Raw genomic sequence first — 20,624 nt, forward strand, 5'->3', positions numbered from 1 at the left:
TTCCTCTCCTCTTTCAGTCCTCTTTCGTTTTCTCTCTCCTTTCTCTCTGCCTTCCTTCTCTCATCCTCTCCTTTGTCTAATTCTCAGTTTCTTCCTTTTCTCTAATTTCTAGTCTCTCCCTTCTTTTCTTTTTTCTTTCTTTTTCCTTGCCTCATCTTCCTTGCCATTTTACTGTTATCCCTTCTTCTTCAATTCACTCGTTTTCAATTTTTTTCTTTTCTTTTCTCTCTATGTCCCATTTTATCTTTATTTCCTTCCCTTCCTACCTTCCTTCATTTTGACTCCATCCCTCCTTTTCCTTTCGTTTTTCTTCTCTCCTTCCTTGACACATCTTCCTTCCATCTTCCTGCGTCTTCCTGTCATCTCTAAGTCCCTTTTTTCTTTCCACCTCCCTGTTTCCCTCCTTCCGTCTTTCCCTCTCTACCTCCTTTTTTCCTTCATTCCTTTCTGTCTTTCATTCTCACCCTCCTTTTCTCCTTCACACCTTCCAACCCTAACCCTACTTTTCTCTCCTCGACCCCCTCTTCATCCCTCTTTTTCATAATTTTTTTCCTTTCATTTCATCTGTTCCTCCCTCCACTCTTTTCTGTGTTCCTAGGCTCATTCATCCTTTCGCCTTCCTTCATATCTTTTCCTATCCCTCCTTTCCTCTCTTTCTTTTCTAACTTCACACATGCAATATTGGCCTCTCTTCTCATCCTCTCTTCCCTCCTTTTCTTCTCTTTCTTCCTCTCTGTTTTTGCCTCCTCCTCATGCTTTCATTTCTAACCTCTCACTTGCCGTCTTACGCCCTCTTCCAACTTCCTCTTCTTCATCCCTCCCCTTCCTCTTACTCTTCATCTCTTTTTCATCACCACCAACTATCTTTCTTGTTTTCACCTTGCTCTGATTGTTGGCCTCCTTCTCTCTCTCTCTCTCTCTCTCTCTCTCTCTCTCTCTCTCTCTCTCTCTCTCTCTCTGTCTCTCTCTCTCTCTCTCTCTCTCTCTCTCTCTCTCTCTCTCTCTCTCTCTCTCTCTCTCTCTCTCTCTCTCTCCAGGATAAATAAAACATGGTTGTGTTTAGTGACATATGGACACAGCTCACTGTGGCATACTAATGACACACGCACACACATTACTGACTGCACATACACATCAGGTGTGTGTGTGTGTGTGTGTGTGTGTGTGTGTGTGTTTGTGCGTACGCAGAAGTGTGTGTTTGTCGAACATTAGTGGAACCCAGAGAAAACATTTGCTCACTTATGATCGCTCATTAACTCACACACACACACACACACACACACACACACACACACACACACACACTACATATATACGACACACACAGTTGGCAGTCGTCGGATGTCGCATTCCGCCTAAGCCACACACACAAGCACACACGCAGACTTGGTCGTCTTAGCGGCCCTGCGTCCATGGAGACACCACGTTGCCGTGGGAGACGGGCTGTTGTTTACGACCTTCCGGGCGCCACAGCGATGGGGGGCATCAGCCAATCACAGATGGACATTTATCACACTGTTAGAAAACACACCGAGTGAGAGAGTTTGGTGAAAATGGTGAGAAGAGAGAAAAGGATCTGGAGGAAAGGATAAAGAGATGAGTAGAGGAAGAATAAGACAGGAGGTAAAACTAGGTGGTTGTTGGTAAGGTGGGTATGGTTGATGAATGAAAAGATAGAAGGAAAAAAAAAAGTGAAGGAAGAGAAACTAGAGGTAAAGAGAGAAGAGAAAGTGGGGTGAAAAAAAGACGAGATGATGACGAAAAATAAGGAAAACACACAGATGGGAGGAAATGAGACACTGAAGAAGGAAGAACTTTAGAAAAAAAGGTGGAAAGACATTTTTAAATAAGAGGAAGGAAGAAAATACTTAAGATGCAAAGAGAAGGTGGAACAGATGAAAGGTGGATGGAGGAAGAAAGGTGGAAAAAAGGAGAGGAAAGTGCAACGAGAGAAGATGGTGGTATGACAGGATGAAAATGACATAGAAGAAGTAAAGAAAGAAAGGAAAGGATGGACGATGGAGCAGAGGAAGGAAAAGAGAGGAGAAGAAAAAGTGGATTAAACGGAGGAAGACGAGAAAATGAGGGAGGAGGCATAAACAACAAGAGAGTGATATCAGTTTAATTGGCCTCATCTTGCTTCACAAAGACGCTGTGATGATAAGCGTGGGAGTGTGTGTGTGTGTGTGTGTGTGTGTGTGTGTGTGTGTGGTAACCTATGCAGGGTGCTGCGGCACTCATTTGACTTGTTAATTCACTTCAAAAACAGCTCAATGGTTTGCCTTGTCTTCTGACACACACTCTCACACTCACACACACACACACACACACACACACTTTGGATACAGAGACACATCTACAAACACTTTTTATACACACAAAGACATTTTTAATACACACTTAAAAAACACAAATACACTTTGACACACATACAGTGCATAAACACACATTTTGCAGTGATAAACAAACACATCTGGCGCACGGGCGCACACACACACACACACACATACACACTTGAACACACACACACACACACACACACACACACACACTTGAACACACACACACACACACACACAAGTACTCTGTGTAAGTTACAGATGAAGTGCTTTCAATCTTGTCCTGAAAAGAATACACTCATCTGAGGACTCTTATGTGCACCTGCAGAGAGAGAGAGAGAGAGAGAGAGAGAGAGAGAGAGAGGAAGGGCTGAAGAGGACTAAAGTGACATTAAGTCCTTTTCATCTCTCCTCTTCCTTCCACTTCCTGCATCACATTTTTACACTTTTTTCATATACGACGACTAAACACACACACACACACACACACACACACACACACACACACACACCATGATCAGTGGCAGCTATAGCGCCCCCGACTGGTTGAGTTTGTTACTGAGGAAACCAGAGTGAAATTCTGGTACACTCAAAGAATTGCTGGATTAAAAAGTAATCCAACTTTAACCCCACCACTGGGTAACTTACTCCATAACTGTGTTTTAACATTTAACCCAGGATGCTGGGTTGTTGATTAGAACTAATGTAGTCTGTGAAATGAACTCTTTTGCTAGGTTAAGTATTACCCATACACTGGCTTATATCCTGTAACATTGCCTTGCTAAATAATAAGAATAAGAAGAAGGACATTCGGAGAGCGCAGACCTCCGCCAAGGCATGCTCTCACAATGTTAATGTAGTGTGAATTTTCCCAGTCGAAGACTCATTTTTCCGATTATTCCGACACCATAGCATAAGCATAATATATTGTTTTAAGTTTTTCAAATCATTTTCAAATCTTTACAGATCAATTCACTTGTTAAAAGCTTGTTTCTACTCTTTTTTTTATGCAATACAATAGAAATCCTTATAATACATCAGACAAAATACAAGAACATCAAACTAGTGCAACAGAAAATACGTAGACAAAGACAAGTTTGATTGACAGCTAATCTCCTTGAAATGCAGTACAGAAATGCTACAAACAAAACGGGACTAAACAAGCAACCATATAGTTGTTGAAGATTACAGTTTAATTAAATGACCTTTGCTCATTAACAGCTAAAAGTGTTACGTTCTGCCAAAACAAAATCAATAAGGTTATAAACTATAATAACCTGCAGCACACTTCATTACAATAAAACACATGTTTTTGTTTTTTTAACCAGCCTGCAAGTACTGCTTATAAAATATTGCTGGTTCTGTGAGGAGTTGTTTTGTTTAAAAATGTGATGTCCACCAATATGGTGATCTGTTGGCTGTTTTAACACAACTCATGTCATATTTTAACCTTTTGTATGACTTTATTAGGCAATAGAAGTTCTAACCACTGACTTTGAATAGCTAATAGAACCCCAAACTATTACCTTTTAAATGGGCAATAGAATTCCTAACAATTGATTTTATTAGGCAATAGAACCCCCACCCACTGACTTTGTTGGCAATGGAACTCATACCTATTGACTTCATTAGGCAATGGCCCCGTAATGATTACTTTTACAGAGAATCAAGCCTCTAATTGGATTCAAACACATACCTACACATGACTTTAAACATGTAATAGAACTCCAACCATTGACTTTATTAGGCAACACATAACCACTGACTTTTATTTTTCTTTTATACATATTTTGACTTTATATGTTGACTTCATGAAGCAATTACACTTTAAACAGGCAGGTGTTAACAGAAGAACCAATAATTAGCTCCGCCAAGGATGTTTTCGGCTCAGTTTGTCTGTTTGTTTGTTGTCTGTCCGTCAGCAGGATTACATAAAAACTACTGGCCCAATTTTCATCAAACTTGGTGGAAGGGTGTAGCTTGGGCCAAGGAAGAACCCATTCAATTTTGTAGCGGAGCCGAATCCAGGGGCAGACACACAATTTATTTTTCACTTTCATTAACATTGCAAGATAGGCATTTGTGCTGCATTCATGTGGTGTCGCATTTATCGGGATATTAGTTCCCGACTGGGTAAATTCACACTGCAATAACATTGTGAAATAGGGCATGTCTTAGCAGAGGTCTGTGCTCTCCAAGTGCCCTTCTAGTGAACATCTTTAACTGGGAACAGAATCTGTGTTATCGAATTTGTATTAGGCAATGGAACCAATTATCACTGTATTTTACAGAGAAAAGAACCCATTAACATTTAATTTAATTGATCTAAAACTCTTAACAATTGACTTAAACATTGATTTTTAAAAGGCAGTGTATATCATAACACTACTAGTGTTACTGTCTTACTTGGGTCATCGACCTACAAATCCAGTTACTCTACCAGTTCAACTTAATGGAAAGTTTGAATGGAGTCTAGTGACTGAATACCGTGCTCAGGACTTCCTGTTGAGCTGTTTACACACTCAAAAACATCTTAAAGAGACTTGGCAAAAACAATTACTTTAAAGCCAGTGTCGGTGTCTATTAGAGATGGCACAAAATGGCCGCTGTAAATGGCTTCAAATGGGCGTCTTGGACTTCCAGTGAAAGCTAAAGATGGGCGACCTAAGTGCCAGAGTGCGGAGCTGAAATCTATTTGACTCAGCACAAGGGCAATCGACTGCATTTGTAAATTGCCACTCCGAGTGCTCGCAGGATGAAAGAAAAAAACAAACAAAACAGCCAGAACAGTGCGTTTCTAAATTCAGAACACAAAGAGCAATTTCTCTGTTTTCCTGTTTGTTTTATTCAAAGTGTCACTCCATCTCTGAGAGCACATCGCGTTCAGAGCACTTCGTCAGAGATGTAGGTGCAGCAGATTAAATATTTACGGCTATGGCCAAATGGGGTGGGTTTCACACAAGCTTGGGGGGGGGGTGGGTGGGTTAGGACTCTTGAAGATCACCCAACAGCCTCCACCAGCAAACTCAAAGCTATTAAAGACCTTACTGATGCACGGTGCTGGGGAAGGACACTGTCAGGTCTCATTTAGAATATCGCCTGCCATGTAGTGGATGCTTTTACTGAAAAAGGCCTTACAGTAGCAGGAGAAGTACACATTTTTATGATGGGTGGGGCATTAATGACTTCGTCTAACTGTTGTTGATGTAGGACAGAGTGTTGGACTTACAAAGAAGACATGTTTTGTTCAGTTTCCATATGTACAAAATAAAGAACTCCCTTAAAGAGAAGGTACATAACCTAAAGTTGAAAGTCTTGGTTACCTGATTACCCAAACTACTGATAATTTCCTGCAAAAGGCTTAATTGTTTGTTTTAATTCCATGCAGTTTTGCTTTCAAGTAACTTTCACAAACGAATATGCTCTTATTTTGAAAATATGGTGATTTGTTGGCTATTGGAACACAGCTCGTAGTACAAAATCACTCATTGAAAGAAACAAACCTTTTGCATATTCCCAATCCACCATGTGTCAGACATACAGTATAGGGACAATACACTTATTTTTTCCCAAATAGGCATAAAGTGCTATGGAAACTTTGCCTTTTTAGTTTTTTACTTTTCAAATTCAATATACAGCACTGACCTTAACTATTATTTTAACAGGGAATGACATCTCTAACCATTGAATTAGGCAACACATAACCAAAAACAAAAAAATGGCCAAAAAATAATAATAATAATAAAAAAAAAGAACTACAGTGGTGGACCAACCGACGCTGCCAATTTAGCATGGCTAAAATCAATGCTACGATGATTACAAATACAAAACAGACGACATGTAAAAGCCAAGAATAACAACTTGCATAGCACAAAAAAATGCATAGATATACATATCAGTAATGCAGTTACAGAAGATGTTGTGGACTTTTAGACCCTGTTTACACTTGGTTTTAGAATGCATTTTGGGGGATCGTATCACATGGATCGTATGTTGTGTGACTGTCCATGGTTTTGCCCAATGGAAGGAGATGTGTTGGATTCTGCTGACAGCAATATCTCCAGATGTAGGCTACTGACTGCTAACAACTGCTAACGTAGTGGGAGTGTGAAGGGATAAAGGCAGTAACAAAATATCAACACAAGTGGTCAGTCGGAGACGCATCATAGACACAAGCGTGAACAGCACTGTGTCTCTGCTGTTGACTTGTGTTTGGGTCACCGAAACACATTTTAAAACCAAGTGTAAACCGAGCCTTACATGAAAGCCAAAGTGATAAAAATGATACATATTCGTTGCCTTTTTCTTCAGACTTTTAGCCTTTTTAATCAGGCATAGCAAAATCACCATCGTGTAAGCACTGGTGGGGAAATTCCTCTTGATTTTTCTGATGAGTTGATTTCAGTTGTCATGTTACGCTGACGATTCACTTTTCTTCTGTCGTAATCCTGTTTGTCCTCACTTCCTTTTTTTCATTTCTTCTTCCTCTCTCTCTTTCTCTCTCTTTCTTTTGTCCTTCGGAAAGCATTAGGATGCACAGAAAGGAAAAAGAGATCGGTAAACAACGTGAGGACAACCCACAGGGGACTACTGAAACACACACACATACTTCTATATGATGTGTGTGCCTTTAAAGCAGTCTGTCAATCAATCACACACTAATTCCCAAGGTTCCGTGGTCGCCATTAGCGACGAGGGTCGATGCTCGGTAACCGTGGACACAGCGGACAGCCATTGATCCGAGAGAGAGAGAGAGAGAGAGAGAGTGTGTGTGTGTGTGTTTATGTTTGATAGTCATGATGGAGAACAGTATTGTGGCTCTGCCCTCACTATTGATTTTCTGGTTGCATCGAGGCGAAACGGGCATTCGGACTCTGTGTCCGTGTGCGTGTCCCTGTGTGTGTGTGTGTGTGTGCAGCCCTGTTTCCTGTATCTGTATATGCATCTCTGTGAGTGTGTGTCAAGGTGTTCTTCAGTAATCGATGTGTGAATCCAGTCCTGACCCCACAGAGGGACTCCACTTTCCATTTTTAATCCCTCCTCTTCTATCTCATCTTTTTTTCTGTTCCCAACTGTTCATTTTTAAATTTGAACAGCTTGCAGTTTGCAGACATTTCCATTTGAACTTTTACCAGCCTGCATGAAATACTGTTGTTTTGTTGGGCAAGGTGCCAACATCCTCACACAATTTGGTAGCAACATTCATGGTCCTATGAGGATGTATCCTACACGTTGGTGATCCCTGGACATTTGATCTAGTGCTACCATGAGTTTCACATTTGTTATTTTTCGGCGAAATTTCTCAACAACTATTGGATGGATTACCATATATTTTGGGTGGACACATTAATGACGACTTTGGTGATCCCTTTACTTTTCCAATACTTTGGTTATGACTAAATTCATGCCTCAGCTGTACTTGTGTTGAGTAGTTAATTTAGCATGCTAACATAAGATTTAAGATTCAATAATGTATTGCCATATCAACCGCAATTGATTTGGAATTTGCTTTGGTGCGCTCAACAACACCAAAACGTATAATCACATTGTACACTGCCACAATAACAATACAGTAACAATACAGTAAATACAACAGTGCAACCATATGGATCTTGCACTTTTAAAAAACCTTTTTGCTAAAAGCAGTTGTGATATAGTTCAGAAATGGTTGGGAGTACACAGCTTAACGGCAACCTTTTTTGAAGCTGTGCGCACAACTGAACAGTTTTTTTCTCTTGGGCTGTAGAATTGCCATACCATACATTATTGAAAATGTGAAGCTCAGTTTATATTACCGCTCTGTAGAACTGTAACACTGCAAACTTTGACAAACTTCCTAAGCCGTCTTAAAAAAGAATTGCTTTAGCACACTAAACTGAGATGGTGAACATGGTAATGTCACGGAATAACCACAACCCTGGGGAAAACTTGATAATATGGCGCCGTGTCTAGGAAACTTAACAGGGTTTGGCTTTTATTCTTGCATTGAAAACTGCCGAAGCTAATGCTAGTCCGCCAGACTTGAGTTAAGGATTAGAGGCCTGCCTTTGTCGCCGACTACGGGTGCGGTTTAACAGCGTCGACGCTCAGTTGACTGTTCATTTGTAATATTCAAGACTTGGACATAACATTGACACAACTTGGTGGGGAAACGTCACAACAAATCAGAAACACAATGCTCCTCTGCCGACTCTCTGTCAGTCAGTTCCACAGTGACAATAGAATAGACATGTACAATAGAAACCAGCCGGTGGATTATGACGTGACGGTAAACATATATTTGCTAAACATCAGCAAGTTTTTTTGTTGTTTATTATAATTTAGGCAGACATAGTTTAAGGTGTAAAATATTTTCAAAACAAGAAATCTGCCGGCCAAACACAAGTGCAGCTGTACTCACTTTATGCCTTACTTTTCATTTAACATAACCTTCTCTCCATCAAATCTTGCTTTCCCACTTTCTATATTTTTTCTTATTCCTCCGTCTTCGCCTTGATCCATCCCACTTCTTCACGTCACTCCTTCTTTTGGACTGTCCTTCGATTTCCAGAGCTCTCCTCTTTCTTCCTCTGCTGCCTTTCCATCTTTATATACTCTTGTCTCTTTTACATTCTTCCTATTTCTTCTTCACATCAATCATACTTATTTACTTCCCTTGTTTTCGCCCTCATTTTTTCCATTCCTCCTCGGCCTCCTTTTGTTTTCTCTTCACCTTTTTAATGCGTTTTTCATGAGCATTTTGCACATCGTCTGTTGTAGCGGAAAACAAATTGAATACATTGCATGTATAACTAGTAAAATGTGGCGTTTTTCCAAATAAATCAACCTTTTAATATTATTTGCATCTGATTGATGCATTCATTTTTTGTCTCCGTGCTTGTGAGCAGGAGCTCCTTATGGTCCTCTCTATTTTTGGCCTCCTTTCCTCCATAATTTTTCTCCATTTCTTTCCCTGTCCTCTCTCTCTCAGCAGGACAGCAGACAATACGTCTGGTCACTCCGCCTCAGGCTCTTTGACTGGACCTCTTTCTTTCTCTCCCTTTTCCTTTCTTACTCGGTAACCTCTCCTCATTACAGACTGTAAATTAGAAAGCACTTACTGGTGGATTCAGGAAGAGTTTGGTTTAGATTAAGATCCATTCTCAGCACTTTTAGTAACGTTGTAGAAAGGAATGAAATGGATTTTTCCACATTGTAAGGTAGCCTACACATACTGTATTTACATTACATGTATATTTCCATCTGACCCAGTATCATATATTTTATTCCTATATGTAGGATCCTAAAACAGGCTGCTCCACTGTAATTGTTGTGCATATGACATATTGAAAGAATCATACTCCTATAGTAACAACATTGAGAATTTTATGTTTAAGGCTCCCTCTGACTAGAATAATTTACCTTCTAACATTCCAACTTTTCATCATTTGGTATGTTTTAAAAATGCTTTGATCTCCTGTTTTGAGACTAATTGTACATGTTTTAAGTGACATAATGAACATCTGTGCTCGGATACTTTGTGGCCATTTAATGGTTGTATTTATTTACTACTTTTGTGTAGTCTGTTTTTGTTTTGTCTGTATGTTTAACGGTTTAATTGTTGCCACTTTAATGTTCTTGCTTTGATTGTTTGCATTATGTGTAAGACCCCCTTAAAAACAAGATGACCCATCTCACGGAGCGTATCCTAAATAAATACGTTTGCATATTTGCATGTATTTACATCACTTTTTCGTCTGAAAAACAAGAACTTTAAACCTGCAACAACATATTTTTTGGTAGCTCGGAACACGTTGCGAAGACAAAACTGACATCTCACCTTTTAAGTTGATATGTTGAACTTCTTAGCAAACAGCTGCTTATTTCTAACTTAGTTTTTAGCTTTGTTCCTCTGTAGTTAATTAAGGAACTCCAGTTTAGTTTTACCTGCACACAACACTCTCTTTCTCTCTTCCGCACCTCCCCCTCATCCCACATCCATCCATCCCTTCATCCTGCTTTAAATTAAATTTCAAACCATGCGACAACTCCTCCCTCCTTCCCTCCCTCTATCTTGTTTTTTTCATAGCTTGCAGACAACTGTACTGTGTGTGTAATGGACATTCCTCCAAGGCCGTCAACCGTGACTGGGGCAAAACCAACTGACCTACACACACACACACACACACACACACACACACGCACACGCACACGCACACACACACACACACACACACACAAACACAAGTATGCACAGAGAAGCATGCATGCATTCCCTCTCTTACACACACACACACACACACACACAAACTCAAAAGCAAACTGTACGCACACACTCAGCACGACGCAAAAGCCTCATGCTCACACTTACATACATAATACTACATTTACACAATAAAATATACTTTTACACACACACACACACACACACACACACACACACACACACACACACACACACACACACACAGAGGGTCATCGCTCTCACTCTGCTGGTTGTTGTGTATAGAAGTCAGTTCCAGGTCAATACACAGGGCCAGGGATCTTAGTCCATACAAAAGAGAGAGTGTGTGTTGCAGTGGGGGCATGCTGTGTGTGTGTGTGTGCGTGTGCGTGTGTGCGCGTATGTGTGTGTGTGTGTGTGTGTGTGTGTGTGTGTGTGTGTTTTGTTTTTCTGCATGTGTGTATCCGTGAATATACATCAGCCCCGAGGCGTCTGAAACAGCACTCACACCCAGAAACACTTCAACAAAACGCTCAAACTGAAAAGAAAATTTTGACAGCGACAGCCGGGCGCGAGCATGGGTAGAGGCAGGCAGCACCTGTGAGGTCCGACGAGGAGTCAACTTAGGCTGTGATTGGTTGCTTCACAGATTGATGGATTTTTTAGGGCAGCAGCTGATGATGCCTCTTACATCTGTGGGAGTATTTGCTGCTACATATGTTTGTCATGATGATGATGAGCATTGTGATGGTAACATATGTGTGATTGTGTGTGTGTGTGTGTGTGTGTGTGTGTGTGTGTGTGTGTGTGTGTGTGTGTGACAGGCCTGACAGCAGCAGCCATGGCCGAGCTCCAAAAGCTGCAGAAGATGAAGATGATGATGAGTCTCCAAAACGGCAATGAGTCGGACGACGACTTACACTCTAACACAGGTAAAACACACACACACACACACACACACACACACACACACACACACACAATAACCCACTTCTACACAGTAGTGTATTCAAGTCATGTACTTAAAGGGAACTTTGGTATTTCTCAACCTGATCCAGTATTGAGCGAGAGCGCTGACAGCCGCAAAACAAGCTGAATGTAACCTTATGGAGCAATTATGTTGTAATGTTTTTGCCAGATTGTCTGACAACATTATGGAAAGATGGAGAAGTTGCCGTTATCCGGCCATGCTTTTGAGTTTTACGTTTATGATACCGGGTCAACATAGTAACCTTACCTCCGATCTGTCCGCTGCTCTCCACTCTTGGAACAGCATTTTCATTTAGGAAAATGTGCTTTGGTATCATATTTCTTCTCCTCTTTGGCTGGCAGTAGTCATCCACACTAAAAATGGTCACTGCTAAGGTCTGCAAGGCGCAGTGTATGAAAGTGTAGTGTGTGCAGTGTATTAATGAGTGTTAAGATCTATCTGTAGAATAACTAGTCAGCCACAACTTCAGCCTGTCCATATCCAAAGGTAACATCTATGAATGCTGCGTGAAGTTTAGTTCGACATTTCGTTGGCACAATTCAGAAATGCGCAATTGAAAATCTTTTAAATAAAACTAAGCTACGCTTTCTGTACTCCAACACAACAAACTCCTTGGCTTTCCTCTCTCCAACTCTCACTAATGTTATATCTATCTCTGCTCTCTTCAAAGCCACCAGACTCCTTTGACAAAAACAGTCATTTTACTTTGCTGGTCTACCGCTGCCTCCATCAGTTAGTTTGTTTGTGGTACTGTGTGACTTTGGTGAATCTTAACTAACCCTTTAAAACACCAAAGTTACAATAGTACCTTATATAACCCCACTTCAAAATATGCAAACTATCCCTTTAATGTTAACTGGACATGACATTGGGAAATCTGTTCACTACAATAGTCAACATTTTTATGTATATTTTTTTATCTTTCGTGGCATTAAACTCTTTGAGGGTTTCTCTTCTCCGACACCTTCTTCATTCATTTTTTCTCTGTGCGTTCTCACACCTTTACCTGTCTCTTCTTTCGCCCCCTGAGGATCAATCAACTCTATTTAATGTCTTCTTTTCTTTCCTCGCCGCGCTTTATATCACAAAACTCAAAAAAACACATGAATGGCTACAGGCGGGAATTACAGAGGCACGAATATAAACCAAAGATGGAAGAGAAAGTATTATTCAGTATTGAAACCCAACCCAAGCTCATGTCACAAATCGTCTCTTCGATGGGATCAGTTTCAATATTTTACACCAACAGCAAATGTATGGACACATGACAGAAACCTCGAGAGTGTGTGTGTGTGTGTGTGTGTGTGTGTGTGTGTGTGTGTGTGTGTGTGTGTGCGCGCGTACTATATTTGTGGGGTCCAAAAACCGGGGAATACAGTATACTTGTGGGGTCTGCACAGCCTTGTCGCCGACAAGGCTGGATCCCACAAGGTTAAAGGGCTGTTTGAGGGTTAAGACTTGGTTTTAGGATTAGGGTTAGAATTAGGTTATGGTTAGGGTGAGGGTAAGGGTTAAGGTTAGGCATTTAGTTGTGATGGTTAAGGTTAGGGTAAGGGGCTAGGGAATGCATTATGTGGTCCCCACAAAGATAGTGAAACAAACGTGTGTGTGTGTGTGTGTGTATGTGTGTGTATGTGTGTGTGTGTGTGTGTGTGTGTGTGTATGTGTGTGTATGTGTGTGTGTGTGTGTGTGTGTGTGTGTGTGTTATGTAAGTGCTGCCCGGTTGGGTTTCATTACCATTCAGGGTCTTCTTCTCTGTCATTTGTCCCTTTTTTTTTTTTTGCTTCCTCGCTTCAGATTTCTGAATTCTCATTTCTTGTTAGTTCTTATATGTTTGTATACTGTAACATGTATTTAACAGAAGGCTACATTCATGTTTATACAGTATATGAGCAGGTAAAAGGAAATGCATAATGCCGTAAAACTTGCTCTAACATGGTGCCGTGATTAATGCATGGATAACCAACACGTTTGGACTCAAACGGTCTTCATACTTGTCCAAATGAAGCTTTGAACTATTTGGTACAGCTCTAACAGTGTGTTTATGCTAAATAATGTGACTCAATGTTTCTTCTTTTTATATTTGATCAAAAAGATAGATAAGATAAAGTGCAAGCTTAAAATATTGCTAACTGTTATCTTATGTTATATATGCTATAAACATATTAAATATTTCAGAGACTGTACAGTGTTTCTAAAAAGTTAAATGTGTGCAATAATGTCCAACCTATGCGAGAACTCTTTTTGTAGCTGTATGTGGCAGCAGATTAAAAAAAAACTGTAATAATAATAGTTAATAATAAAGAGCGAAGAGAACACAAGTGTGGTAATTATCCCTGATGGTAATGGCTGTCTGATTATGATGCTCAGTCCAAACATATTAGTCAGGAAAGTGTACTACTCAGTGACATATATAAAAACAAAGACTTAAAACACACACGCAGACATGTACACACGTACACACTCCATCTCTGCTGTGTTTGCCTCTCTGAATTATTAAAAAGACAGAAAACAAAAAGCAAAGAGAAAAGAAAAAGAGAGAGAGAGAGAGAGAAAGAGCAATCCTTCCTTCTGTTTCCATCTCCTTTTCTTCAGCTGACCTGGCAAATGGGCTGATAGAGTTACTCTTTTTATTCTCTTTTCTCCCTGTCGTTTTTTATTTATTCCCTCCTGGTCTTCTTTTATTTCATTGAGAGTGTTTTTTGTTTTGTTTTGTTTTGCGAGTGCGATGGAAAGGCTTCCTTTCATTGTCCGACCTTATTTTCTTTGTAAGAGACACTCACACCAGCCTGGGAAACTCCGGCAGACAATAGAGGAGAGGAACGAGTGTACGAATGAAAAAGAAAACAAAGCGATGGTGGACAGAGGGGGGGGGGGGAATAAACTCATAATGAGAGAAAGGGATATTTAGGGCGAGAGGAAATAGGGAAGAAAAAGAAAAGATATGTTGGTGTTTCATGGGTGAAAGTCGATCACTTGCCGTGGCAGTTATAACTGTTTTGTTTCTTTATAGAAATGAGAATGAATGAGAGGAGTGATGAAGAAAGAGAGAGACAGATTTGTGTGTCAATGGAAACCATATCTTTGTTTTTGTCAGCAAGAGAGGAGAAGCAGAAAAAAATCCAGTCAGAGACAAAGACAGAAGGAGAGAGTGTGAAAAAGAAACAGTGGTGGAGGAAGTACTCAGATCCTTTACATAAGTATATATATATATATATATATATATATATATATATATTTTTATTTTTTTTTTATTTTTTTTTTTTATTTATTTATTTATTTTTTATAGTTTATGTGCAAAAATATTCATGTTAGACAGTGGTTCACGTTCATGTTGTGTTTAAACCCCCTACCGCTAGATGGCTATGCTGAGACCCACCACTAGTGTCCTCGCCTAACAGTGCCTAGCAGTGCCTGACTTTTTGCTAGAAGCTAACAATGTAGCTATGGCTGAACTTTGGCCTACTTTAGCATATACAAATGTGCTCACTAAGAACCTGTGAACCACAATCCCAAACTGGCAGTTTGATTTTTCTGTGTACTGAATTGTTTACCTAAAGTAAACATCTTTGACTTTTATGCACACCATGTTTTTTTTTTATTTTTTATTATTTTTTCTAAAATTATACTTAAAAAAAAATCCCAATATATCGCCTTACGCACAGTATCGAAATATATTGCAATATATTGAATTGTGACCCATGTATCGTGGTACGTATCGTATCGCCAGATTCTTGCCAATACACAGCCTAAGTAAAATTCACATTGGTGAAGCTGGAACAATGAATCATGTCTTTACATAAAAATGACAAACGATTGTCAAAATAGCTGCCAATCAATTTTCTGTCAATCGACTGATCAGTTCAGCTGTAAAGTAAGCTTATAAAAATGTGCAAAGTAACTAAAGCTGTATAATGAATGTAATGAAGTAAAAGGTACAATATTTCCCTCAGAGATGTAGCGAAGTAAAAGGATAAAGTGACAGAAAATGGAATGTACCTCTAAATTGTACTTAAGTACAGTACTTGAGGTACTTTCCACCACTGCCAGTAGTGGATGGAAATTCGCTCTTAATTTTCTGTTTTCGAAGTCATTAAAAGACAAAAGAACGAGGAAGATGAAGAGATGGAAGAAAATCCAAAAGAATCCAAAACAGGTGAAAGAGAGGAAAGAAAGTGATGATTAAGGAGAGAGAATAAAAGAGAGGCAGAGGAGGAGAGGACAAGGCCAAGAGAGAGAGAGAGAGAGAGAGAGAGAGAGAGAGAGAACATCTGCCCATCTGTTTATACTTCTTTTCTTCCCTGGTGTAAATGGCAGAGGGGATGAGGCCCAGCTGTCATCCACACACACACACACACACACACACACACACACACACACACACACACACACACACACACACACACACACACATACACACACACATTGCAGGGAGTTCAGTAGGCAATAATAGAGAGAGACGGTTGCTAATTCAAACTAATGGAGGGAGATGAAGATGGATGAGAGAGGGAACGGGGAGCAAAGAGAGATAGAGATGTGGAGGGCGAGAGAGGCAGCGGTACACACAGAGAGAGAGAGACAGAGAAGGAGAGGGAGAGAGTACAGGAATGACTCCTGACAACATTTTCAGATGAGAAACTTTTTTCCTGAAGATAACAAACTGGTTTAATAATGTTCACCATAATGATCATTATCATACTTCATAATGTCGTATTAAATAACAGAATATAATGTATTTATTAATCCTGTAACACATGCTTACATCATTTCTAAATCATTAACAAATGTTTTTGAAGTACTGTAATTAATCTACTTTCATACTCATTTTTATTACTTTAACGGACACATTCTTTTTTTCTTTTAAAAAGAGCAGCTCAGTTACCATTAGCTTCCTGCTGTAAAAAGGCTCTGTGGTTTCAGGGTTGCCTGCTACCAAAGTTATAGTATCATTTTGTTAAAGCAGAATATCAGAGAAATGTACATTCTGTTAATAAACGTATGACGTATGTTTCTCCCTACCTTGCCATCTACTTGTCACTCTCTGCCATCTGTGCTGTCTGACTAAGAGGTCAAGGTGCATTACCGCCACCTGATCTGTTCGGTAGCTTTTAAGGAAACCCACTGAGTTCTTGAAGTTCTTAAAAAAACTCATTTCTGACTAGAAAAGTATAAAAACATTTTTTGTTGATATTGAATTGCTAAATTAAGCATCCCCTGATGACATAGAATAGTTGAGCCTCGGACAGCCCCGGACCAATTTAACCCCTGCTTTTTAAGCTCATGATGACCTCACGTAAATCCCAGCAGTTTTTGTTTGCCTCTGTCTAAAATGATGAGTCACTGTTTTAAAAAGTATAAAAAGTTTAGAGTGGTGAATCTGCAATCATTATGATTGTAAATGTGACAGGAGGAGCAACAACTGTAACTTAGGAAGGTGGGGCTTAATGAACCGTCAAATAGTTTTAAACAGCGGGACACTTTGAAGTATTATCACTTATATATTTTATGTAACATGACATGGAGAAGTCCCGTTTTTAGTATTGACTTCTTTTTGTTTTTTGAGCATGGATGTCTAAATGTCAATTGTGTGTCTGTCTCTTCCCAGGAGGGAGTGAGTGTTCTTGGGATAAGGAGCGTCTGACCAGCCCCCCTGCTGGAGCCCACAGTGGAGGACCAGGATGTGGTGGCGGAGGAGGCGGTGGAGGACCAGTAGGAGGAGGAGGTGGTGGAAGGGGGCCGGCCATTGGAGCTGTCAATCAACAACAACTCCAGCAGCAGCAACAGCTACTGGCTAACAGTGAGAACGCACATATATGTCCAAACAGACAACCGCCTGAGACACTCTGTGTGTGTGTGTGTGTGTGTGTGTGTGTGTGTGTGTGTGTGTGTGTGTGTGTGTGTGTGTGTGTGTGTTTAAAGGGGTGGCAATATTTGTTAATGTACGCCATTTAATCTGTTCCCATCTCCTGTATTAACACTCCGCCTGGATTAATCAGCACACACTCTACTAAATGACTCAATTCATCAAATGCCACACACACACACACACACACACACACACACACACTTATTGACAGACACGCAAAAACAAACACACTCATGCTCGCTCTGTTTCTTATTGCAGAAGTAATGTGTTTGCACACACACACACACACACACACACACACACACACTGGGCAGCGGGAGGCGACAAACACTCACATTGATTATTCTATCACTTCAGTTGTCACAACAACAGCAATCAGTGTTATTGTTTCATTGGAATGAAAGCAGCCGCTGCCACATTTTTTTGCGTGTGTTTGTTTTTGACAGCTGAGGCGACTTCTCTCAAAAGTGAGTGTACATCTTGTGGGAGCTTGCCTTTGAAAAATGGGGTCTGGGGGGGGGGGGCTGAGGTCAGAGGTGGAAGATCAGGGTTATGCTTTTAGGAGGTTCAGGGTTAAAGGACGAATTAAAGTTAATGGAATGTTGTCACCAATGCCGTGTTGCAGGTTCGTATTGGTGTCTGTGTTTGTGAAAAAGAGAGGAGGAAGGGAGAAAGGAAAGAAAATGAGGTAAACAAATCACAAAAAAAAGAAAAGAATCCAAAGTGAGAGATGGATGAAGGAAGAGGTGTGGAAAGGAAAAGATAAAGATTAAACAAAAAGGTAAGCTTTAAAATGGAGAGGTACGGAGATGGAAAGATGGGGAAACAAGTCAAATGAATGAAAGAAAGAGATATAAACTATGAATCTAAACAGATAAGGGAAGAATGGCAAAACAAAGAAGAGAGGAGGGGAAAGGGTACAAGTAAAGCAACAGAAAAAGAGAATCGAAACCGATACAATATATCAAAATAGAGAGACAGGAGTGAAATGAGAGAAAGGAGATGGAAAAAAAGAAAGAAAAAATGACCTTTTCTCTCGCCTCTTTAACCCTTTGACCTCCATATTTCTCCTCTGCCTTTCTTTCTTTCTCTCCCTCCTCCTCTGCTTTGTCAACTTTTATTAGCGAGACTTTTGACATTGAGGTGACACCTCTCCCTCTCTCTCTCTCCTCAAGGTTAAGTTCAACACAAGTTCAACATCCAGTCTCTCTCTCTCTCTCTCTCTCTCTCTCTCTCTCTCTCTCTCTCTCTCTCTCTCACACACACACACAAACACACACACACACACACACACACACACACACACACACACACAAAGACCTCGTTTCACAGTTAATTGAAAAAGGCAAATGTAAAAAGGATTAAACATAAAAAACACGGAGAGAAAAGATCTGATTTGATGCTGCCTGCAGTATGAAGCTTGTACAAAGTCAGGGAGGCTGATCTGGAAGCAAGCTCAATTGTACTTGTACTTTACCAGAAAAATCCACTCACTATCAATACTTCTTTCCAGGGAGTCTCCGGTACATGTATAAAACAAAACAACTGAAACCTATTAATTAAATAGAAGTGACAGTCTGCACAGTCTGGCGATCAAGATTATGGATTGTACAAGGACAAAATGTGGCTGTCAGCTTTACAATCTTTAGTAAAAGCAAGCTACATTTAGCAATTTTGTCAAGAAAAACTGCAACAAAAAAACAAAACACAATAGCCTTTCTACGGAAGCGTATAACATTCACCATAGAGACACCACGAGACACCTTGTCTCGTAATTACGAGATCCTGATCTCGTAATTTTGAGATAAGATCTCATAATTACGATTATTATTATTATTTTAAACACCTGGAAGGCGGAATATCTAGCTAGTTGTCAGTAGGTCACGGCTCAGTGATCAACTGTACCACTGAGTTAACATTAAATTCAGCTGGGTTAAGTTAGCGTGATACTTCTTATGTAACTTTATAGTTAGTATTAGTTAATGGACATATCTGTTCAACAGATCAGAATGGGCTTTCCGCTGGAACAACCGCAAAGTCCTGAGGTGCCTGTGCAAAGTCGACAAACTGATGACAATCCCATCTATAGTACTTAAAGACATTAGCGTCTCCCAATGTCTCAAACCAAAATAAAAATGGATTAAACTAAACAGGTGAGACGTGTGTTGTAATGAATCAACTGTAATACTTAGTGTGACCAGCGGAGGGTGTCTAGGTATATGACCATGGTGTATGTTGGTATTAAGGGAGACGAAGAAGAGTAGCTACAAGCTAGGTTTTGGTGATGATGTTGGTTCGTACATTCAAGTTTGAGCACACACTCATTGTGGATTAAAAACCATGTCTCACCTTTAAGACACAAACAACACATGATTTAGGCCTATTTGCTTCCATGACATCAGCTAGTCTGAAAGCTTCACACAAGAGAGCTGTTTTCTGTTGTTGTGAAAATGCATTCATCTCATTATTACGAGATCTTTTCTCAAAATTACGAGATCAGAATCTTGTAATTACGAGATAAGGTGTCAAAAAAAAAATTCCATGGTGAATGTAATACGCTTCCATACCTTTCACATAGTTGGTAATATTATATGTTATTTATGCATTGCAGAGATGTCAAATGATCCAGTTAAACAAGTGTTATTGCGGCATAAACAATCTGTTTTACTGTACCTAATTAAATTTCAATATATTCAGGCAAACACTTTTGCCATTACCCATACGTCTATTACAGAATATCAACTGCAATAGCAAAGAAACCGTAAATTGCAGAATGAAATGAGAACGTGACCACCTTCTCTCTCATTTCATTTAAATGTATTTCCCCTTAACTGTTGCTCTCCCTCACCCTCTCTCTCCCCTCTCTTCTCTCACTCAGGGTTGGACCTGCCCTTCATGATGATGCCCCACCCTCTGCTGCCTATGGGGCTGCCGCCTGCATCTGTGGCCATGGCGATGTCACAGATGAACCACCTCAACACCATCGCCAACATGGCCGCCGCAGCCCAGCAGATACACACCCACGTCCACCGGGCGCCTGTCATCAAGGTGAAACGCGCACTTTAAAAAAATACTTTGTAAATGACAACCATCGAGGACCCCAGTAGCTTCCCTGAGGAACTCCTCAATAAAGAACTTTTATAATATGTTTAATATATCTGTTTTGAAATGAAAGGAAATAATATGTGCATTAATCTAACACATATAGACTGTAAAAACAGTGT

General features: G+C 40.1%; 1 protein-coding gene across 1 annotated transcript in view; it reads left to right on the plus strand.

Moving 5' to 3' along the window:
* LOC144534457 (dachshund homolog 2-like) overlaps positions 1 to 20,624 on the plus strand; it is a 98,186-nt gene that overhangs the window by 54,995 nt on the left and 22,567 nt on the right. Inside the window, exons 3-5 of the mRNA XM_078276390.1 lie at positions 11,367 to 11,474; positions 17,140 to 17,331; positions 20,279 to 20,448. Coding sequence (XP_078132516.1) covers positions 11,367 to 11,474; positions 17,140 to 17,331; positions 20,279 to 20,448 — 470 coding nt within the window. The remainder of the gene's footprint in view (positions 1 to 11,366; positions 11,475 to 17,139; positions 17,332 to 20,278; positions 20,449 to 20,624) is intronic.

Source organism: Sander vitreus, chromosome 19, assembly GCF_031162955.1.
Source record: "Sander vitreus isolate 19-12246 chromosome 19, sanVit1, whole genome shotgun sequence".
Lineage (NCBI taxonomy): Eukaryota > Metazoa > Chordata > Actinopteri > Perciformes > Percidae > Sander > Sander vitreus.